We start from the raw sequence: 22,321 nt of genomic DNA, 5'->3' as shown, positions 1-22,321 counted from the left end.
TTATCGATAATCAAGATAAATTAAAAAATACTTTCGAAAGTCCATTCATAGTCAACATTTCAAAACTCATTTTTTATTGGAGGAAAAATCTTCTATAATATGTCATTGTAAATTTGAGATGAGGATTTAATCGTTACACCATAGCTCCGGATTATAAGTCAAAAACTTTAAGTAAGGATGAGAGGTGAATAATTGTACCTTGAAAATTAAAAAATAAATCTAAATCAAGCATTAAGTTCGTGCGTGTTACTCGTGTGAACTTGATTGTTAGTGTTTTGTATAGAGACTTATTCTAGACGCCTAAGACGAGACGTGGCAAAAATTAAAAGATGCATTTACTTTTAATGGTGTTGTGCTATTAGACAAGCAACTTTGATATTAAAAAATTTATCTATTTTATTTTTATTTAAATTGTTATATATATAAAATATTATTATATTAAAATATTTTTTTTATTAATTTAGATAAAATTATTTAAATCTTATTAAATTTATTTTAATTTGATCAAAATTATTTAAAAATTTTTATAATAATTATTAAATTATTATAATAGTGCTATATTAATTATTATAATAGTTGTAACAGCTATTTAGATAGTTATTATAATATTATATTAGTTGTTATTATATTATAGTAGCTATTTAGTTATTGTTATTAAAATTTTAAAATTATTTTAATAGAATTTTAAATAATTTTGATTAAATTTATAAATAAAATTTTAATATAATAGTATTATAATAATTTTGATTAAAATAGCTCCTTTTGATTATAAATTTTTTCTCTTGAATATAATAATTAAATGTTAATTAAGTATAAAAAATTACTAAGAACTTAATTAAAACTTAATTTGATTATCAATTTTTATTAAAATAAGCTTTTTACATTTTTATGATTTTTGTGACTTTCGTAGCCTTGACTACGGTGTAACTATGAAATACTTTTATAGTTAATCAGATATCTATAAAGTTATTTTTAATTAGCAAGAATTATAGCATGACACTCATAATTGTATACTGTGGATCCCACTGTATGTTAATAAGATCCATCATGCTATGATTTCATGTTCATTCTTTTGAAAAGCAATGCCAGACCGTGGAAATTCAGGGTAAAAGTAATTAACGGTCCAGATGATCTACAGAACGATCGGACGGTATCTTCCTGTTCGAGCACGGCAGAGTCTGTTCCACTCTTCTTAAGCTTCCGTTCCCGACTCCCAGGCCCAAGGCAGGCTATTTTTTGGAACCCTAGCTCGCGACTGCCCTCCGCTTCGGCTCTTCTGTGATCGGTCCAAGATGAAGCTCGTCAGGTGAGCCGCCCTCGACCTCTTCGCTGCTCTGTCTGTCGTGATTTTCCTGCATTTTTGTTCATTTTCTGGCCTTTGATGGATCTCCCGCCGCGAAAATGGCGCTAGGTTTTTGATGAAGCTGAGCAACGAAACCGTCTCGATCGAGCTCAAGAACGGCACCGTTGTCCATGGCACCATCACCGGTATGTCTCTCCGCTCCCGCTTGTTGGTCAAAAGATGAGCTTTTAGCCAGACCCTTCACCAGGGTTTAGGGTGGGTTTTTGATTCGTGTTAATTCTATATAGTTTCAACGCCGCACAACAATGTGAAAGCGATTGTTTTAGAGGTTTGGTTCCGGGTATGTGCTGGGATCTGAGCTGCATAAGCTTGGTTTCTGCTTCAGAAGTGCTGGAATTGCGCTTTTTTGGTAACATACGGTTCCCTCGCCTGGAATTCGCAAGTGATAATTCAAGTTTTTAATGATTCAAAATTGTGTTCCTTCCTTGTTGAGCATGTTTGGTGCTTGAAGTGAATGTTGATGCTACATTGGTAACTGTTTTTATTAGCACTTGTTATTGTGCAGCAATTCTACCACTCGAGTACCAACTCAGCTACACCCGTGGGGGCATTGCTACTGATTCTATAGGAGAATGCTTTCTTGGTCCTCATTTTAATATATATTTTTTCTCAAATGTTGGGAGAAAAATTGTTCATGAGACCTGTACAACCAAACATCTACCATCTAGCATAATACTTTGGATTTCAAATTTGTTTGGACCAACATGATGGTGGTGATTGGAGTTCACTGGAATTAAGCTCTCATTCCAGTTACTTCTTAGGCTGCCAAGTAATCTTTCTCTTTTATCATTCAAAGTCACTAGAGATAGTTATTGATTTCCTTAGATTGATAGAGCTATAAACTATCGTGTTGGTGCCGCACATGATTGCTCTGTTATAATAATATTATTTTTTCTTTAATAGTTCTAGATAAATGTTCGAGCAAACTAATTTTGACTTTTTGAGCAAATATGACATGTTTTAGATCTTCTTCGCCTTTTCGAGGATCAGGCTTCTATTGTAGTAGTGAAAATGATTTAGAAGATGAACAAGTATTGAAGATGGATGCATATTTTAAAGGATAGGCTACAAGTATTGTGTTTTCTAATTTTGGTTTATTTGACAATTTTTTGAACTTTCACGAGTTTCATTGGATTCAAATTGTTAAACTCACGATGTTATGCCTTTTGCTTTAGGAAGCTAGCACATACAGTTTTTCACAATTAACTTTAACAGCCCACCCTCATTTGTTTAATCACGCTTAATCTTTTCTGCTTCTTACAGGTGTGGATATCAGCATGAACACACACTTGAAGACTGTCAAACTTACAGTGAAGGGGAAAAATCCAGTTGCACTTGATCACCTCAGTGTGAGAGGCAATAACATTCGGTACTATATCCTACCTGACAGCCTGAACCTTGAGACTTTACTCGTTGAGGAAACACCTAGGGTGAAGCCGAAAAAGCCAACTGCCGGTATGCTTCTCTCTCTAGATGTTTTTCCACTTCAATGTTAGTTCAATCTATCAGGATTCACATCTATGTTCTGTTTCATCTGAAACCCAGGGAGACCGCTGGGCCGTGGTCGTGGCCGGGGGCGCAGTCGTGGACGAGGCCGTGGCCGTTAGCAGCATCAAATTTTTCAGATTTTATTTCCGCATGTGTTTATGTTCAAATACCTTGCTGTTATTGTCAATATTATTTATGCTTAAGACAGCAAGCAAGACTTTATTTTAGCTCCAAGGAAACTCTTTAATTAGCCAAACCTTGAATCCACTAGAAATCATCATGGATTTTGGTTTGTAAAGTGTGTTCTTGTTGTGGATTTGCTGAATTTTTTTACTTATCTTGCAATTTTAATCTTGTTCTACCCTTAGAAATGAAATAAGGAATTACTAAGAACAGCATCTGAAGCACAAAAGATCATTGTGCATGCATAGGCCTCTCAATCTTCAAATATCATCTACAAAACATAAATACGAATAATAACTCACTTAAAAAATATATAGTGTTGCTAGAGTTCATTGGCCAACTCACCCAGTGAACAGACCCTAATTAACCAAATATGCTTAAGGTTCTCCCTGATTGATGGAAGTGTTTATTTTGTTAAGTTCAGTAAACTAATAAATTTAATTCATCACTCACTCTACGACTGCAGTTGATCATGACGGAAAAAGATAGTATCTCGGCTTTGTTAAGATTCGAATTCTTATCCTCTTCTGCAATTCTGTTCCATCGTAACCAACTCAGTTATACCTCAAGGGCTTTGATCTAATATTCAACATTGGCTTAACAATTGTATCTAGGTACTTGTTCATAGGAAGTGGACATTGGCAGACAGTATGCATTAAGACAATTTCTGTTATGGAGGACTTCCAATATCAAGCAAGTCTTAGCATTCATGTTCATTGAAAAATTACACAGCGTTAGGTAGGAGGCTCAACAAATCTAAACAGTAGAAGAATTCAAATTGTAAATTGATCGTATGCCTATAAAACAAGTTCGAACAAAAAACAACAGCTTACCTCGTAAAACTTTGGACTAGTTTGGCATATTGGTTGGAGAGCTCTATTCCCTTCTTCAGAGTTGCTAGATAACATAGGATATGGAAGGTTAACTGTTAGGCATCCTGACAAAGATGGCAGAAAGCTAGCTCAAATAATCTGGGCAATCATCTTTCTTGGCCAATTGGTTGGAGAGCTGAGTTGCTAGATAACATAGGATATGGAAGGTTAACTGTTAGGCATCCTGACAAAGATGGCAGAAAGCTAGCTCAAATAATCTGGGCAATCATCTTTCTTGGCCAATCATGCACTGCTTCAAATAATTCATAAGCTAGATGATCTTGCGCGCTTGTTCCATTGAACAACATGATATCCTCTCATGCTAAAGTGACTACTTCCTCATACCTCAAACCATTCTTAAGGAGTAGTTTCTTCTTACCAGTAGTCATTACATGAACAAGAACCTGTGCTGAAATGATGAAACCGATTGGTGTCCCTCACAGTGATCTCCCTCTCCATTACCTTGGAGACATGCTTAATTGCGGAATGACAATCTCCACACATTCTGATGTTTTTCATAATTAGAATGGGAGCCCCTGGGGGCTTGTTGAGCAGAGCAAATGCAAGAGCAAGTCTCTCACTGTGGTATTGCAATTTTGCTTCCCGTTCATGTTCATCCACATGCAATAACACATAATTTGTGTCCGGAACATATCCAGCTTCCTTGATCTTTGCATCAATTTTCTCCCACATTTCATTTATCTCCTTCATTCTTGGATGGGAATCATCATTTGCTACAAACATGTGGGTAGAGTTTTCGATCACCACCCAACTACAAGCAGGTTCCTTCTTAACTCCACCAACTTTCATCATCTTCCTCACTTCAGCTGCATCAGTCCATCTACCGGTACACGCGTAGAGGTTGTAAAGCAACACATGAGGACCAGCATCATGCGGGTCGAGTTCAAATAGCTTTTCGGCGGCAAATTTCCCTAACTCTGCATTCTTGTGCATCCTACAAGCACCAAGCAAAGCTCCCCAAACCGCAGCAGTAGATGGAATGGGCATTTCACCAATGAATGTCTGTGCTCGAGCAAGAAGACCAGCTCGGCCAAGAAGATCAACCATTGTTACATAATGCTCAATCTCCGGTTCCACCTTGTATCTTGCCATCAAGTTGAAGTAGTACTGTCCTTCCCTCACCATTCCGCCATGGCTGCAGGCAGTAAGGATGCAGAGGAAGGTAATTTGATTCGGCTGAACTCCAAGCCTACGCATCTCCTCGAACCAGTGGATTGCTTCCTTGACAAGCCCATGCTGAGCATACCCAGTAAGCATTGAATTCCAAGAAACAACATCTCGATTATACAGTCGATCAAAGACTTTCCTCGCATCTTGAATGCTTCCAGACTTTGCATACATGTCTAGAAGCGTATTGCCGACGAAAGCTGTAAGCTTCTGCCCAGATTTTATCATATGAGCATGCACCCACTTTCCTTGCTCTAGTGCACCAAGACCAGCGCAAGCGCTAAAGATGCTCGAGTAGGTGAAATGTGTGGCCTCAAAACAGCTGCTTTGCATCTCTGAGAACTTTCTCATGGCCATTTCGACTTTTTCTCTCCTCGCGTAGCCTGCGATCAACGCATTCCATGATACCTCGTTCTTTGATTGCAACCGGTCGAACACCAAGCAGGCATCTTTCATCCTTCCAAGACGAGCGTACATGTCTAGTATTGCGCTGCCCACATACACATCCGAACTGCAGCCAGACTTCACGCTCAAAGCATGGATCTCTTCCCCATGCTTATCGACTGAAGCAGCTCCACAGGCCTTGAAGAGGCTGGCGAAGGTGAACCCATTGGGCGCCATCCGAATCCGAAGCATCTCCGGAAGCAACGCCAGCGCTTCATTCGGCCTGTTGTTCTGGGCGTAGCCCGTGATGAGGGCGGTCCAGGTGACCATGTCCCTCAGAGGCATATCATCGAACGCCTTACGCGCCTCCTCCAAGCTCCCGCATTTGCAGTACATATTGACGACCGAGTTGAGGAGGAAGACATCGGAGTGGAATCGGGACCGACGAAGGTGGGAATGGACGAACCTTCCCTCTTCGATCCGCTTCGAGTCGGCGCATCGCTTGAAGAGGAAGGAATAGAGGCTAGCGGTGGGACGGAGGGATCCCGAATCGAGGAGGACGAGGACGAGGAGTCCACGCGGGGTCCTGAGGAGGAGGTCCTTGAGTAAGATCGAGGAGAGGGGAAGGAGGCGGCCGGTGTCTGGGTCGTCGGAGGAGGAAGAGTCGAGGGCGGCCGGAGTGGCGGCGGCGGCGGAGGCTGCGGAGGAAGAGTAGTAGGTGGATAGGAACGAGAATAAGGAGGGAGAGGAAGCGAATGGAGAGAGTGGAAACGACCAGAGCTGCTTCTTCTTCTTCATGGATTCAAATTTCAGGAGAAGAAAATTCTGGAGCTGACATTTCACTTATTTATACAGCAGTCAAGTTGGGTCCTTCGAATTAACCTGCCTGTCAAATAATGTAAAGGAATTGGATTGAAATGTTGTCAATCCATTTTAAGATGGATTCAGATGGATTGATCCGTCTAAGTCTGTAATTTGTATGAGTTAGCTTGTGACGGGCTTGAGTTGGCCTGCGGTCGATTTAAGTTGACCCACGGATTGAGAAAGTTTATTTATTTATTTTAAATTTTAAAATTAAAATAAAAAACTTAATAAATTAGTAGATTTGATCCACTTAAATTACAATTGAAACTTAAAAATTATAATTCAAACTTAAAAATTTCAATTTAATCAATTTAAATTTAAATTTTTTTATTTTTTAACAGGTCCGTAAGTTGATCCGTCTAACTCACGGTCCGCTTTGAGTTGTGTTAGATTGAAGATTTTTCAACCCGTTAAGGTGGTGGATTGGTCCATCCCGCCCCGCCATATGATGGATCCATCATAGGTCGATCCGTCCTGTCATGAATTAATCCGTTTAACCGTTCTACTTATTTGTTGGAAAATTTACTTTACCCCAACACTTTACGCTATTTGTAAAATTACCCCTGTCATTTCATTATTATCATTTTATATCATTAGTACTATAAATATTATTAAAATACCTTTTCTAGCTAAATAAAACACTTTTTAAAATATAAGATAAATAATACTAATAATAAACTATGAGGCATTTCTTAGGCCGACGATTGCCCCTAAAAATTACAAATTTATTATATAAAAATAAAAAAAATAAATCTCTCCTAAAATGTTTCTTGTGCAACGAGGTCCTCTAAATCCAAAGTTATTCCAAACCTCCCTCCCTCTTCCTCGCCCAACAAGTGTAGAGACGGTCTTAAGGGCAGGAGTCTCTCTCCACGTCACCTTCCTCTTCTCCTCCCATGGACCCCACCTCCATCCACCAACCCCCGCCATGATCCACGCCTTGGACATCCCTCCGCCCGCCGCCGCCGCCGCCGGTGATAAGGCCTCCGCCCTCCCCGACTCCATCCCTCCCTTGCGCCCGCCGCCCTACCGCCGCGCCCTCCCTTCCTACCTCTCTGGCCGCCACTCCTCCTCGGACTGTTGCAGCGGCTGGTGCCTCTGCTCCGCCTTCCTCGCCGTCCTCCTCTTCCTCGTCGTCTTCCTCCTCCTCCTGGGTATCTGCTTCGATCCCCAGGCTCCGGCCTTCTTCGTCGAGCACCTCGAGCTCCGCCGCGTCGCCCCCAACTCCGCCGACCTCGGCCTCGGCCTGCTCCTCGTCAACCCCAGCCGCAGAATGGCGCTCAGGTACAGCGACGGCGGCTCCGTGGCGGTGAGCTTCCGGGGGGCCAGGCTTGGCTCCGGAGACCTGCCGGCCTTCCTCCAGCGGCCGCGCAACGCGACGGAGATCGCAGTGGCGGTGCGCGGCCGGGGCGCCAGAGCAGCCGCGGCAGCGGTCGTGAGCGGGAAGAAGGGGAAGGGTGACGTCGCCTTGGGGGTCTACGTGCGGGCCCCGGTGCAGTTCGCCCTGGGCAACTTCGATTTGGTGAAGTTGACGGTGGTCGTTGACTACACCGTGGTCGTCAACGGGTTCATTCCCGGCAAAGAGGTCCATATAAAGTCAACGGAACACACAAGAAAATTAGAATTTTAGGTTCGAGTTTTCTTCTCGTTGTGCATAGCATAAAGTCAAAATGATTTTTTTGTTTTTTAGGGTTTGGAAATTCAATTGGAGATGCATTCGATGCTGTCGGAAATTGATAACTGTTTTGTTGTTCGAGAATTTATTCATGTTTTATAAAACATGAAATATTAATTAGAGTATGCTTGTCCTATTATGACATCTTTGTAATATGTATGACTTGTGATCGTCTCTTCCTCCGTCGTGATCAATTGTAACTTCTCAATTTACCTCTTATGGCTATGATACCGATTGTATGAGACTGCTGAGATAACGGATTCCATCTTTTACAGAAATAAAGATCGTCCATTTTTCCCTACATGAGTTTTGAATTTGTTTAACAAACAAAATGTAAATATAAAAAGGAGTTTTATCAGAGAATTTGTTGTCACAATATAGATATTTAACATTCAATATTTGTTATCCAAGATCATTACTCTTGGAATCCATCACTCCAGCAGTCTCATACGGTCAGTTACATGACCATCTGCGATGAGGTAAATCGGAAAACTATAGTTAATCACTACGGAGAAGGGCATTATCTCAGTTTCATCAAAATTCGATCCTTGTCCACTTCAGTAAGTCTGCTCCACATTAATCAACTCAACCATGTCCCAGAGGCAACATCATTCCTCAAATCTTAACGACAAACACGTTCAGTACATATCGAGATTAGCAGGCATGTGTGCAAGTTCACATCTGAATTCAATGACAATGGGACAATTTATCTGATATCTTACAACAACAATTACCTTCTGAAATGGAAGGAGTCTGAGAACTGGAAGCAGGGAAGCAGCTTCGCAGGCAGCAAAGAAAGCCCCTTTGCAGAATACAATGGCGACAACAGTTCTTGTCGCAAGATCATTAGAATGTACACATTCTTCTACAATTCAGTAACATACTGACTGGACAAAGGTGAAGGAAGAAGAAAGCACTAACTGTTGCGCGCTGCTTTGAGTCTCTTGGATGCTTGTGAAGATTCCTCACTTATGTTTCCAGCCGCGGAGGGTGCGGAAGCGACTGCTTGTTTAGCTGGTGCAGTATCATCAGGACACTATGAACATTAATGGGAAGGAAAAGGCTCATATTACAGGTTTGTGATACTTGTAAGATATTGAAACGAGAATTACATGTCTTAAGCAAGAGATATATCTGTTTGTTGTTTCAAATTGCAACAAAGGAAACAGGGAGAAGAGTTCATGCAGTTTATACCTTGGAATTGGACAATGTGGCAGCCGTATCAGATCGCTTGTTGGATGCACGCTTTCGAAGATTAATCTGTACGGAGATACTGGCTTGCGATAGATCCATGCCGGAGCTTTGTAATGCTTGAGAGAGAGTTGTTAGAAGGCTGTTTGGCAACATGCATTTTTAGTAAAAATAAGTTCATGAACTCATGCTAGATAGAATTCTGATAAAATGCACACGAAACCAACCGTATCAAATGTATCTAAATAAGTATGATGTACAAAATACATCTTCAAGGATAACTCTCATAATTAGAAAAAAGGAAATGAAGATTAGTCTATTGATTAATTTAGAACACACCCTTGAGAGTAGTTAGCAGACGCATTAATCGTGCCTTCATCGATTATCAGTTCATCTTGGTCATTCAACATCTCATTACTGGCAGCACAATCAGCAGGGCTGGATGACCCAAACCAAAGTGACTGAGCCTGAGCTGGCATGTTAGCTGCAACACAAAGTGAATATTCAGTGTCGTAGAAAGACCGATTACATTAAAAGAAATTTACGTTAGGGCAAAAAACAGAGATTTCATCCTACTTACGAACAAAACCTGTAGCATTATCCATCTTGTACTGTGCACCACCAGTTGTGTCTGATTCTATTTGGTTCTGTGCATTTGGGATCAAAGCTGGTGTAACAGGGATATCTCCTTCATCGAAATGTCCTGAGAATTCATGAGTAGAACCACTCCTAATAACTTGCGACGGATCAGGTAAACCTTCTATAGGGATTTGGTTGTTATTCTGTGAAAATCAGATATAGAAGAACCTGTGAGTATGGAGAATAACAATGCACGCTGCAATACTGGTTTCATAATAAGTCATAAAGAGAGATGAACTAAAATGTATATCTCTAATATTCCAGTTCTTTAATAACAGGCACCTCTGCATTTTTCCAGAATGATCTGAAATAAACTTTTACCTGCCAAAGAAATTTAAAAGCCAAAGAAAAAAAATTAGTCTGGTTCCCTTGATGTCCATGACTAATTAGGACTTCGAACCTAATTTGGACTCATCTAGAAAGAACAAATTTGAAACTTCAACCAGCTAAATATGTGCTCCTGGATGTCATAACTGCAATACCAAGGCAAAGACGGAAACAACAAAATAGTTATGACATAATGTATTCTGTTGACTTTGATGAACCATGATAGTGAATTATCGACCCAAAAGATAATTAGCTTCAAAACAAATGAACCCCAAAGTAAAAAGATGTAGTGGAAAAGAACAGCTATGCCAAACTTTACTTTGACAATATAAAGCATTTAAAATGTATTTCCCTTGTTCGTAGCACAATATATATGTTTATAGTGTGTGTGTGTGCATCATGTTCGCCGAGGTCGATGAACCTTTTTGAGGGTATTTTATGTTAGCAAAAGGTGATCCATTGGTGTAATAATTAACAAACATGATAGTTCTTTGTGCTAGGCTGATCTGAGATGATTCATCAGTTGAGGTGGGTAGTATGGTGTTTCCTCTTTTTTATTATTTTAAAAATATTAACTACTTCAGATAAGTAGTATAATCCAAAATCTGCATTTTAGTACCAGGTTGACCTTCAAAGTATAAATCTTTTCAGGAAAAAGGATGTGCTAACAGACGTTTTATCACAGATATAAATCATAAATGCCATAGAACACAAAACTGATACAATTAAAATTCAAAAAGGAAAAAAAAAAACAACTGGACACTAGTAGTTGATGTTTCGAGGAATACTAATGAATGGTCATGTACAAGCATAACAGAGCTTAATGAATTATTACCCAAGGCATTAATTTGGGATTCTCCTGATTCCATCCTGGGACAGATGATTCATACTTTTGTACCTTCTCTTGTAAAAACCGTATGTATTCGATGACCTGGTACATGACATAAGCAGAACTGTTGCAATATAAGAACTGGATAACAGAATGAAAAGAGAAGTTGCTGGAAACTGTCAGCATCATATATACCTCCAAAAGGAATGATGCTTTATCTCTCTTTTGATCGCTATGTGGTATGAGATCACTAAGTATTTGAAATCTACTAGCACAGAAAGTTCACATAAAAATAAGTAAAAAAAATAGCAAGTATTGAATCATGTGTTATCTGAACAAAGAAATACCTATATCACTATAAACAGAGAATAAATTATGCAGAGATACTTTACAATTACAATCAAAACCATTGGTATAGCACAAGAGGATTGATAGAGAAATAAAAGATACATTCAGTCAAACACTCGACTAATATCAATCTTCTTCAGCTCCAAGTTTCATAAAGTTTTAATTTGTAAAATAAATTCTCCAATTTCCAATTTAAGAACGAATGACCTTCAACATATCAAATAGAGAACTAAGCTGTCAGTTTACACTTGTATTCCAAATAAGAAAAGACTAGCACACAGCATTGGTGCAAAACCAAACATAACCTTATGTTCATATTTACGTGGATAATAGAATGAGTTAATGACATTTCACAAATCAAAGAATAAGAAGCAGTTCAAAGATAGTGTCTAAAGGTCTAATTTCAATTACCCATCAAATTAGTTGTCGGATCCATCAATCAAATGAAAATCCTCACGGGGATTATAAAACTCTAAATTATGAATCATAATAGCAAACAAACACTCAAAATTCTAAACCGCATGAGATGATGTGTAATTTAGAAATAAATGTTCAATGGAAATATCTATTGAAATTATGTATTTCAGTTATGTCAAAGATCCCCTATAACATTCCTTCCAAGTTTCAAACTATTGTTCCATGCCAAAGATCAAATCTCAGCATGAAACAATAAGGTTTCAACAATGTCCAGTTGACACTCAGCACACTTGAAAGCATGCCAAAATCAACTCAAATGGCTTTTGACCCTATAAGCCTCTTTCACTAATTTGTTTATCTTTAACTATATGTTTATAGCAGTTAGAAAATGAATTGAATTAAAATTTTGTAGCAACAAGTTAGAAAAACATAACAAATTATATTTAATTAATACCAAAATGAGAGTTGTACATCACATGAGAACATTCGTTCTTGCAACATCCTGACTAGATCAACCTCATAATTTAAGATACATATTAAATAATACTTCTAAAACATTTAACATTGGAAGTGATTTCTCCATATTTTCCATAGTATATTTTAGTTATCTACAAGGAGTTGAACTTGAACTAACACAAATGAAAGAAAATAAACACAAGTACAAGTAGACGAAAATAGAAACATCTCGATTCTTTACTTCTAATATCACTTCTACATGTTGCTGGTGGTGCTTCTTTTTTTGTGCCTCCCTTCCCCTCTTGTTTTACAATGTTTCACCCTCACCCTATAACAGATAGACTGAAATAAAGGATGAGTAATAAGGAAGAGAACCTTTCTATTTTTGTCAGTATTGTACTATCCTAGATAAGTCTCATCTCGATCAATACTATACTAGACAAGATAAGCCTTGATCAGTATCACCAAAACTATATCGGCCAACACAATCACATTTACTCATGCCAACATAGTATTGGTATCGGTTGGTGGAGGAAACAATATCTTTCAGCTATGACAATCAACACTTATAGGCCTTGAAACATTGATTTATTCTGCTACTTCCTTGGCCTAATAGGATTGTTCTAGAATCACTCCCTTCTCGGAGAGATTTAGATGTGATAAGGATGTTTTTTAAGTATAGACAACGAACTCTCCAATTTCTTCTACTTTATCCAAGTTGCCTTGTAAGACTTCGAAGTAGATTTGTTAGCATGGCAAATACAAGAAGAGAAATTGCCTAACCTAGTTCTTTATCTAGTTCATTCAAAGCTCCAAAAGGTACCATTCTCTCATACTTAAAATTTTCCATTTACATTTTTTATAATTGTGTTGGACATGTGACATTTGATACTAACACTTTGAGTCGGGCATCAACACCCTCATTTCTTGTGTATTTTTTTTTAATAGCCATGTTGATTCATACCCTTGTCTGATATTTGTGGAAAATTGCAACTAATAGTATGATTTGATTTTCTTAAATATTTGTGGAAAATCCAGACCCATTCTTTATTCTTCTTTCTTAAATATTTACTTCCAATCCAACCCACTAACAAAATGCAAAATGAACAAACACTCCACAACTTGGTGAACCTAGACTGAGTGAGGGGAATTTGAACCACCATGCTCCATGCCCATAAATCTCACTGTTTGCTCATTTTAACATATCAATTTCACCCTTGTAAACCGTGATGCTTCAGTATAGCAGGCAAGAACAAATATTGGCATCTTCTCACCTAAGCTAAGAAAGTTTATTGTATGTTGGAATAACCATAGTAAGAAAAATAGCAAAAGTACCACGGGAATCCCCTCAGGTCAATAAATGAATACAGCCAAATGGCATCTGCTTCTTCGACTCCTTTCCTTCAATCATTTCAGTGAATTAAGACTAAAATTCTACCACTGCATGTTCCTATGCTGAAAGAGTCATTGTATCTGTCAATATCAACAGTCCAGCTGACTTCCCGTCCAAAGAGAAGGGGAAAAACAGGACTTTCTCTAAGCAAGTCAATCATTTCCAAAAGTATCAAAACTAATGCCATTTTTTAGCATTAAGTCAAACTGTAACCACATTCCTGGCTTTCTAACTTTAATCAACTTAATTAGTTTGCTGGAAGACCAAAAACAAAACACTCTAGGAACAATTAAGATCCAAAATCACATCTAACTGTATTTTGTCTAGTACCTGTACTTTTACCGATTGAGAATTAAAAGAGCCAAAGTGCAAATCATCAATTGGTCAGTATCAGTAAACTATTCCTCTCGTGCAGTATGCAAAGTTGCATATAATGCCACTCCACATAAGACAAACAGTTAGCAAAGCATTTCACATACAGTTACATCAACTGTCAGAAGGATGAGAATAGAGCACAGAGACAAGACAGATCAATATGAAATTTGGAATTACGCATATGTTACTGAACGGTTACTTGCCTGTCATTAATTTTGTTTCTTCTCCGCTGCTCCATCGCAGAATGCTTTGACCTTGGCGAAGTGGGAAGGTCATCGGTGCCACTTCCCTTCCCATCTACTTTGATGGTCAAATCTACTGCCATCGACAAGACAAGATTAAGAATTCAGGAGATCTCTTAACAACCAAAAGAAGCCAACGTCCCAGAGATACATTTGAAGCGCACCCATCAACAAATTTAATGCTAAGAAAATCCCCAAAGCAATGCCTTTCCCGTTCGCAACAACTTAAAATGTATTTGCAATCAGGAAACCCGGAGCATAAATTTCCACATCATTTACCAGCCAATCCTTCTAGGATAATAGTGATCACATCTAGAAGAGTCAAAACAAGCTAAAGCATCGCAATCAGAAAGCAAGGGTTAACCGGGCAAAGGAGTCACCTCTATGCGAGGAACCTTCCCTCCTGCCAAATTCCGACGACTCCTCGTCCTCATCCTCAAATCCTTTTCTTGATCTAGAAGCAGTAGCCTCCATGTCTCTCTTATCCACTGGCGTCGAGAGGCTCCCACGCAAAACAGCTAGCCACTTCGATATCTGGAGAAGACGAACTACAGCACGAAGAGGAGAACCAAAAGGAGGTGGGACGGAAGGAAGAGGAAGAATCCAGTCGGAGCTGGCGCAAATTCTTAGGGCGGCGACGGAAGGGGGGACCGGCCGCTGCCCTGTGAAGCAAGAGGAACACCGCGAAGGGAACGGAGAAGACGACCAAACCTTAATATTTATTAATCTCTTATCCCCAGAGAAACTTAGGAAAATTTACTTTCACCTCCCATAATTTACCTATTTTTAAAATACCCCAGTTCACAAAATGTTATTATCAAATTATTAGCCTTTAGTTAGTTATATTTAACAGAATGTATTATTTCTTAAAATATAATACTTATTTAAAAAATGAACAATTTTAAATATTATAAATTTAACATAAAATGAACAAATTACAATATTTAATTACCCATTATTATTTACTCTTTTTGCATAGCAATTTTACCTTATTTGATGACTAATAACGCTAACAACTTTTTTTTAGAATAGTATAAAAATTGATCTGATTGAAAATAAAAAATATTCAGAATAATTTTTTTTATTGATTTTGACTAATTTTTTAAAAAATACACTTTATATATATATATATATATATATATATATATATATATATATATATATATATATATATATATATTACAGTAAAAATTACGTAGAAATTAATTAAAATAAAATACACTATTTTTCAAACTTGTATAAATTAATTGAAAAAAATAACTAAATTATTTTACTAACTAAATTATTTTACAGATACGAACACACTAGACAAGGCAAAGGAAAAACACTACGAAATATTTTGACAATTTTAAAATTACAACAATAAATTAAAAAATAAATGAATTTTAGAGGATAATTTATATTTACTTTTTAAAAAATAACTTTTCTTATGCAAAAAAATGAAATCTGTGAGGAGGTAAATTGTAATTGGTCACGACGCAAGAGGATATTACACCAAGATTTGAATCTTTATCCTCTTCTACAACTCTGCTGTATCATAATCAATTCAGTTATGTCTTAAAGGCAACAAAAAAAAAAATTAAAACAATAGCTTCTCATTTCAACTTCAAACTATTCATAAATGTACAGTTATTATTCCGCATGATCAACCAAAAAGCTATTTATTCGTATCAAAGGGCAAAAATGAAGAGAGCACTCTTTTAATTTTTTAAAATTACTATTTTTTTTTTTTTAATCAAAAAAATATTTCGCTCCATAATATTTGATATTATTATCTTCACATGTATTAAATCTGAATAAAATTATATGAACATGATAAATTTATTTTATAACAGTTAAAAATTATAATTGTTATAAATATTATAGTAATTACTATTTTATAATTGTTAATTATACCAGTTAAAATTTTATAATTATTACAATTTAAATATTATTGGATTAGATAAAGACATATTGTAATAGTTATAAAAATGTAATTATTATAATATAATATAAATGTTAAGTAAACTGGTTGAATATGTATTATAATAATTATAATTTAATAGCTACTAATTATGAATTTAATTTTTACCCTATTAAATATTTTAAATATAATTTGATTTTTTGTGAAATCAATTTTATGTTTCTGACCTCTTTCATATCTATTGTTATTTATATTAAAGCATATAAGACATAGTTGAGTTGGTTATGATGGAGCAAATTTATTGAAGTGGACTAAAAATCGAATCTTGGGTAAGTCGAGATAATGCTCTCTTTCATGGTCAATTATAATTTTTTAATTTACATACTCATAGATGATCGTGAGATTGATTATGTAAAAAGAGCACAATATGACCATGAGATTTACATACTTAAGCCAACTCCGTAATTATTCTTATTTTAAGGTGCTGATGTGCAAAAGGAGCACAATATGAATAATATGAAAATATTAATACATGAATTTAAGTTTTAAATATATATATATATATATAATATTTGAATTCAATTAAAAATATAAATAATTTTATTCAATTTGAATTATTTAAATATGAGTATATTTAAATTAAAATTATATAAAAAGTAGAGATTATATAAAAAAAATTAGAGTTTTTCAATTATTCAATACAAATTAAATATTTTTTGAATAGACAAGCGCTGCGCAGGGCAACTGCTAATGTTATAAAAGGTTAAAATATGCTGTCAAGCCTATCAAACATAGAGTATTGCACAAACACCCTCTGCCGGTGCGAATTTTTTAGCGACCTTCGAATTTAGTTTTCGACGGCGGGTGCGAGATCCGAAATGATTTGGGATGCCGAGATGTGACACGGGTATGTCACTGGATGTGAGACAAAAGGACACGCGGCCAACAGAGAGAATGGTGTTCTGTCGGGTACGTCAAGAACCGTACCAAGTATTTTGCAACGGTTGTGGTTGGATGATGGTCGCGCCTAGAGATGCAAACTAATTGAGCCGGTTCGCGAGCTGTTCGAGCCGATTCAAATAATATTTGTTGAGCCTCCTCGCGTGTGATTTCACTTGATAGTCACGTGAAAGACACGTGACTCTTACTTCCCCGCCACAGCAACAGATTTTAACTAGAAAATAACAGTCTGCTTAGTTCTTCTAATGATCCAATAATCTGTTTAATTTGCCATAACAAAATTACTAGTCTTTTTACTTTTTAGTTACTTTTGGGTTATTAGATATATATTGTAATACTAATTAACAGAAAGAAATTAATACTTAATTTTTTTTGTCCAATTTCAATTTAAAATTGAAATAAAAAAAAAAACCAAAAGAGCGCCTAATTCTTGAAATCATGGGTGCCTCTTTCTTTTGATTTTTTTAAATAAAAAGGACCTTAAATGAATTTTTTAGAATTATTCCTTAAAGAGATTATCATTTTTAGCATTTTAAATAATTTACAGAATTATAAAAATTGTATGTTATCAATATTAATTAAGTGTAATTTGTTTTGCCATTATTAATACGATTATCCTTTATTTTATAAATTTTAAAATTTTATTTATTGGACTGTTAGTCATGGTTATAAAATTAGTTTCTATAAATATTTATAAATTCAACTAGTTTTTAAGTTTTATGATTGTAGTCATTTTATTTCCTATAAATATTAACATATTTTTTTCATCAACATGAATACATAAACTTATAAAATTATTTTATTACAGATTCAAAATTAAAAAATATTTTTATTTTATAAAAAAAATTATTTTGGATTTAAAGCCACCATTTATCCTTTAAAATTTGCCTTTCTCTTTCTCTTGTGTTCATAGTTCCTATTAGATAAGAACTAGGAATAAATCTCAACTTATTGAAATGCTTACAAATCTATAAATACACATCTTAATATAATCAATCAACGAATATGACATAGCTCCATCTCGATTAATTTCTTATAAATGTAATCCACAGTCTAAGACTCAACAACACCACTAATAGCCAATTAAATTATTTGCGAGTACATTGAATTAGTGTTTTTGTTTAATATATATTGTCTTTGAAAGTTATTGAGCTTGTTGCACCAACCTTCTACCCATTTGCACTATTTTAAGAACCTTGACAGCATACAAGAGCCTTTCCCACTAAAGCATGCTACAAGATAACCATAAAAAGATAATCTAAAAACAAGATTCCATTGCATTTCTTTTTTTAAAAAAAAATAAAGGAAACTAATAAGTCATGTGATGGTTTGAAGAATCCATCAATAATCTTACCATTGTATCGTGCCCGGGGGAGACGTATATGAAATTTTAGTTACTAGAGTCTAGAGGGATTTGCCCAAAATTTAGCCTTGTTTGTTGTATCCTTCATTTTTGTGTTTTTTTTCAATTAAAAAAAAATCTTTTTTAAGTTTGAAATTATTATAGTAATAATTGATCCATATGACAACAATATTAAAAGCTTATAGTCAAAATAAAAATAAAAATCATGATTAATTAGAAGATCAACTCTCTCAAATAATATGATTGCATCAAAAGGTATTAGCAAATTAATAATCTAGAGGATCTTTTGTATTCATGCTATCAAAATCAATTGTGCCACTAGAAAATTTATTGGCATGCATGATAGTTATTGCTTTTGGCTTTAGGGTTTAGAAAGAATTAATGGTGATAGAAAGAATTAATAAATTAATCATCACAAATTCCTTGTCCCATTCCTTCTATTTTAGAATAATTAATGGTGATCGTCTAGAACAACAAGGTGCTATTGAATTCTTAATGTCATAGCCATGAAAGCTAAATGCAACTACTACTTCAAGCACTTGCTCACATGTTCAACTAAGTATTTGCTCATGTTTTAAAAACTAGATAGAAATGATATAAAATGAAAGATCTTAGTAATTAACAATCTTATCTTCACCATCTCACCAGTTGACCACTACAGAGAGAGTATTACTTTAACTTTATCGAAATTCGATCTTTGTCCATTTCAATAAGTCTGTCCCATAATAATCAATTCAATCAAGCCCCAGAGACGACAATTCTCTCCCTTGATTGCTCATTGGGTAAATCTAAACACATCCACAGTAAGGTGTTGGCAGTCGACCTCCATAGTCGAGATTCGATCCTTGTTCACTTCAATAAGTCTGTTCCGTAGTAATCAATTCAATCATGCTCCGAGAGTGATAGTTCTCTCCCTTAATTGCCATCAAATAAATCTAGAAGCATCCACGGTAGTGTGTTAGCAACCGACCTTCATAGTCCATCTATTTCGGATACTCGAACCGTGGATCTCTCAACACAATAATTTCCTCCAAATTGAGTGTCTATGCATGTCCCAACTGAATTTAGCCGGCTATATATTGTGACTCCATCCTTCCTCCAACACCACGCCATCGAACTTGCTCCTCTGTTTCTTTCGACCATGCAGCTCTCTCCCTCAAATCCTCCTCCTCCTCTTCGTCTCCAAAACTACTCCCAGCTACTCCAGAATTGGATCGGGGTTTGCTCCCCCAACTCCGTCGGAGCGACGGAAATACTGCACGACCGCCGGCAACAGAGCACGGCGGAGCAAAGGAAACAGAGGAGAATGATATCGAACAGGGAGTCAGCGCGCCGTGCGCGGGTGCGGCGGCAGCAGCAGCTTTGCGAGCTGCGGGCACAGGTGGCACATCTCCGGTCGGCAAACTGCCGGCTCCTCGGAGAACTGAACCGGGTCGTGAGAGAGAAAGAGGAACTCCGGCACGAGAATGCATGGATGGAGGAAGAAGAAACAGAGCTCAGAAGCAAGTTCGCACGTATGGAAGCACAGCTGACCCCTATAATCTTTAATGTTGATTAAAAATCTTTGCAAATGTCGATTTCAGATTGAATTATTAGCGTACTTATTTATATATACCTATTTATAAAAAGAAGAAGACCCATTATATATATTTTTTATTTTAAAAATATTCTTATTTTATTACTATTATAATAATTTAGATAAAATTACAAATTTTGATTTAATCCGATAATATCTCATTCCTTCACCTTTTTCCTCCTTTCAACCTACTTAGAACAATATCCTTTTAATCAAATACCCAAACTACAATACAGATTAAAATTTTAAATTTTAATGCAGAATGATATTAAATTTTCATAATTTATTAAAATGATATATTTTGATAATAAATTTTCATAATTTATCAAAATGATATATTTTGATAATTTTGCCCGACCCCGTATGAGATTTCAAAAGGAGCCTAATGATATTTCAAGCATACATATACCAACTCAATTCAAAGAATCTTGTGTAGAAAACAATTCACATTAACCATTCTAAATTGTAACAAAAGATGAAATCCACCGGCCAATAGTCCCACGTGATCAATCTCACGATCATAGGTAAAAAAGTAAATAAAAAAACTACAATTAATTACTACGGAAAGAATATTCCCTCAATTTCATCGAATTTGTTTATTATTTATTGTAGCAAATCTATTCCGCATTAACCAACTCAACCAAAAAGAGCCTAATGATATTTCAAAATTTTCACTTGCTAAGAACATACATATACCAACTCAATTCATTCATATTAACCACTCCAAACGCTTTCATGGAAGCTTTATACTTGGATGCAGTGAAATAGGGATAAGAACAATGATGATGAATTACTAGTAACAATCTTAAATGAAGTAAACGCAATCAATAGCACAGGTAAATAATCAAAAAACTTAGTGCAAACATGATTCATCAAGTATCTATTTGACAAGAACAAAAGTTTCAGTAAAGATTCATTTGCATGATGAAGATATCATCTACCACCCAACTCCAAAACCACAAGCGAGATGAGTCAGTTAGAAGCCCATCATGGACTTGGCATTCACTATGATCTTACAGCTTCAACTTGAACGGGTAAGCGAAATGAACTGAGATTCTTTAAAAGAATCTCACACGTACTGGATCAAAGGAGGTGGCTTCTTAAATTTATAGAGTGGTGATCTAAGTCAACAGAGGGAGCAGCGCGAGCTGCTACTCTCAGGTGAAGAACCATAATTTTGCTACTGGTAACTGGTAATCTGATCCTGGTCGCTGTGAACTGCAGATGAATTTAAAGTCTCAAAAGGGCACAACAATTTATTGAATTGATTATAGTAGCATGAGAACAAAAAATGATTCCAGCACCAGAATAAGCTCACTAGTTACCTGCAACAATAATTATTTTGGCGTTCGGAACTTTGCCAGACTAGCTATGGCATCTTTGAGTGCCCCTTCATTCTTTTCTCTATTTCCCTAAGTATAAAAGTGCAGTAAATGACTTAGAATCATATCAGAGAAATACCCAAGGAATACAATATATACGATCCACCAAAGAGAAGAAAGAAGCTGATGCTCTCTCGACGCCATAAAAATTTCAGTTTAAAACTGTGTAGGAGCAGAACAGATCTCATAAGAGTCAACACCTATAAAGAGAGGAATTATAACACTCACCTTCAAGGATGGTATTAAAGCATAAACTTCATCTACATTCTCTGGACAAACATTCCCCACCATGCATATCTGAGTGACGGTCAAAAGCAAGCATATAGAGAGGGATCAAAATGCATAAATCAAGAATATTAAGATAGAGTACAAACCTCGCCATCAGTGATTGCATTTAGTTTCAAAGTTCTAGAAACTTGAGTTAATGGTCCAATTGAAAAAGGCTTTCCAAATAATGACATAATGCAAAAGTTAACCAAAAATAACGTGTTAAAACTGAAGGATACTCCAAAACCTGTCGCACAGCCTTGGCATTTTTATAATGATCATTGACTTTGGAGTATTGCAATGCCTTGCTAAATGACCTGAGAAGAAAAATATGTCATTAAGAAAAACAATTACCAACTATGAAAATATGAATAATCTGCAAACAAAGCACAGCGAAAAGAACAAAGTATGAATGTAATTGCTAGCTAGTACTCAGGCATTTTTATCTTTGGATCTTCTGATAGAACAGTCATGTGTTCATGGATATCTTGTAAAACTTCTGCAGCTTCACAATCCATTAATAATCTAGCACCTTTTGGAAGTTCTGAAAGAAACAACAACAACAACAAAAATGAGTCCCCAACATATTAACACAAGGTTCTTAATTAAGTTCGTTGGATAGCACAAAATTCCTAC

General features: G+C 36.1%; 6 protein-coding genes across 11 annotated transcripts; 3 read left to right on the top strand and 3 right to left on the bottom strand.

Moving 5' to 3' along the window:
- Window positions 1-1,234: 1,234 nt before the first annotated feature.
- LOC141847993 (small nuclear ribonucleoprotein SmD1b-like) lies at window positions 1,235-3,188 on the top strand. Its single transcript, XM_074736106.1, has 4 exons — window positions 1,235-1,306; window positions 1,412-1,488; window positions 2,627-2,818; window positions 2,909-3,188. The coding sequence occupies exons 1-4, from the start codon at window positions 1,293-1,295 to the stop codon at window positions 2,968-2,970; spliced, it is 345 nt and encodes a 114-aa protein (XP_074592207.1). The 5' UTR covers window positions 1,235-1,292; the 3' UTR covers window positions 2,971-3,188.
- An 864-nt stretch (window positions 3,189-4,052) lies between these two features.
- Window positions 4,053-6,276, bottom strand: LOC141847981 (pentatricopeptide repeat-containing protein At3g24000, mitochondrial-like). The gene has a single exon (XM_074736088.1). The coding sequence runs from the start codon at window positions 6,274-6,276 to the stop codon at window positions 4,282-4,284; it is 1,995 nt and encodes a 664-aa protein (XP_074592189.1). The 3' UTR covers window positions 4,053-4,281.
- Window positions 6,277-7,270: 994 nt separating this feature from the next.
- On the top strand, window positions 7,271-7,972 carry LOC141847205 (uncharacterized). The gene has a single exon (XM_074735191.1). The coding sequence runs from the start codon at window positions 7,271-7,273 to the stop codon at window positions 7,970-7,972; it is 702 nt and encodes a 233-aa protein (XP_074591292.1).
- Window positions 7,973-8,639: 667 nt separating this feature from the next.
- On the bottom strand, window positions 8,640-14,904 carry LOC141847661 (transcription factor BIM2-like). Of its 6 annotated transcripts, none has more exons than XM_074735720.1 (9): window positions 14,615-14,904; window positions 14,196-14,310; window positions 11,199-11,268; window positions 11,010-11,105; window positions 10,130-10,168; window positions 9,789-9,990; window positions 9,548-9,692; window positions 9,212-9,350; window positions 8,640-9,053 (listed from the first exon to the last, which is right to left on the bottom strand). In XM_074735720.1, exons 1-9 carry the CDS (start codon window positions 14,706-14,708, stop codon window positions 8,934-8,936), a joined length of 1,020 nt encoding a protein of 339 aa, XP_074591821.1. In that variant the 5' UTR covers window positions 14,709-14,904; the 3' UTR covers window positions 8,640-8,933. The 6 variants fall into 6 exon arrangements, with proteins under 6 accessions (XP_074591821.1, XP_074591826.1, XP_074591823.1 ...); XM_074735725.1 differs by having other exon boundaries at window positions 8,640-9,031; XM_074735722.1 differs by having other exon boundaries at window positions 9,798-9,990.
- A 4,697-nt stretch (window positions 14,905-19,601) lies between these two features.
- Window positions 19,602-20,048, top strand: LOC141846978 (basic leucine zipper 43-like). The gene is made up of 2 exons (XM_074734989.1): window positions 19,602-19,974; window positions 20,044-20,048. Exons 1-2 carry the CDS (start codon window positions 19,602-19,604, stop codon window positions 20,046-20,048), a joined length of 378 nt encoding a protein of 125 aa, XP_074591090.1.
- Window positions 20,049-20,846: 798 nt separating this feature from the next.
- Window positions 20,847-22,225, bottom strand: LOC141848034 (DNA-directed RNA polymerases IV and V subunit 4-like). The gene is made up of 6 exons (XM_074736146.1): window positions 22,118-22,225; window positions 21,925-22,002; window positions 21,793-21,826; window positions 21,647-21,715; window positions 21,362-21,448; window positions 20,847-21,254 (listed from the first exon to the last, which is right to left on the bottom strand). The coding sequence occupies exons 1-5, from the start codon at window positions 22,201-22,203 to the stop codon at window positions 21,374-21,376; spliced, it is 342 nt and encodes a 113-aa protein (XP_074592247.1). The 5' UTR covers window positions 22,204-22,225; the 3' UTR covers window positions 20,847-21,254; window positions 21,362-21,373.
- Window positions 22,226-22,321: the final 96 nt, after the last annotated feature.

The sequence above is a fragment of the Curcuma longa genome, chromosome 16 (genome assembly GCF_044706935.1).
Source record: "Curcuma longa cultivar G26 ecotype Majalengka, Jawa Barat chromosome 16, ITB_CL_G26_1.1, whole genome shotgun sequence".
Lineage (NCBI taxonomy): Eukaryota > Viridiplantae > Streptophyta > Magnoliopsida > Zingiberales > Zingiberaceae > Curcuma > Curcuma longa.
Note: the sequence above shows the minus strand (reverse complement) of the source record. Positions and strands in the feature narration are given on the sequence as shown.

Coding starts and splice junctions, on each gene's coding strand:
- LOC141847993 (XM_074736106.1), top strand. Junction 1,489..2,626: donor TGTCCATGGCACCATCACCG/GTATGTCTCTCC, acceptor TGCTTCTTACAG/GTGTGGATATCAGCATGAAC. Junction 2,819..2,908: donor GCCGAAAAAGCCAACTGCCG/GTATGCTTCTCT, acceptor TCTGAAACCCAG/GGAGACCGCTGGGCCGTGGT.
- LOC141847981 (XM_074736088.1), bottom strand. CDS start 6,276: ATGAAGAAGAAGAAGCAGCTCTGGTCGTTTCCACTCTCTCCATTCGCT.
- LOC141847205 (XM_074735191.1), top strand. CDS start 7,271: ATGATCCACGCCTTGGACATCCCTCCGCCCGCCGCCGCCGCCGCCGGT.
- LOC141847661 (XM_074735720.1), bottom strand. CDS start 14,708: ATGGAGGCTACTGCTTCTAGATCAAGAAAAGGATTTGAGGATGAGGAC. Junction 11,269..14,195: donor AGAAACAAAATTAATGACAG/GCAAGTAACCGT, acceptor CTGTGCTAGTAG/ATTTCAAATACTTAGTGATC. Junction 9,693..9,788: donor TAATGCTACAGGTTTTGTTC/GTAAGTAGGATG, acceptor TTTGTGTTGCAG/CTAACATGCCAGCTCAGGCT.
- LOC141846978 (XM_074734989.1), top strand. CDS start 19,602: ATGCAGCTCTCTCCCTCAAATCCTCCTCCTCCTCTTCGTCTCCAAAAC.
- LOC141848034 (XM_074736146.1), bottom strand. CDS start 22,203: ATGGATTGTGAAGCTGCAGAAGTTTTACAAGATATCCATGAACACATG. Junction 21,716..21,792: donor ATGCAATCACTGATGGCGAG/GTTTGTACTCTA, acceptor ACCGTCACTCAG/ATATGCATGGTGGGGAATGT. Junction 21,449..21,646: donor CTTTAATACCATCCTTGAAG/GTGAGTGTTATA, acceptor TTTTATACTTAG/GGAAATAGAGAAAAGAATGA.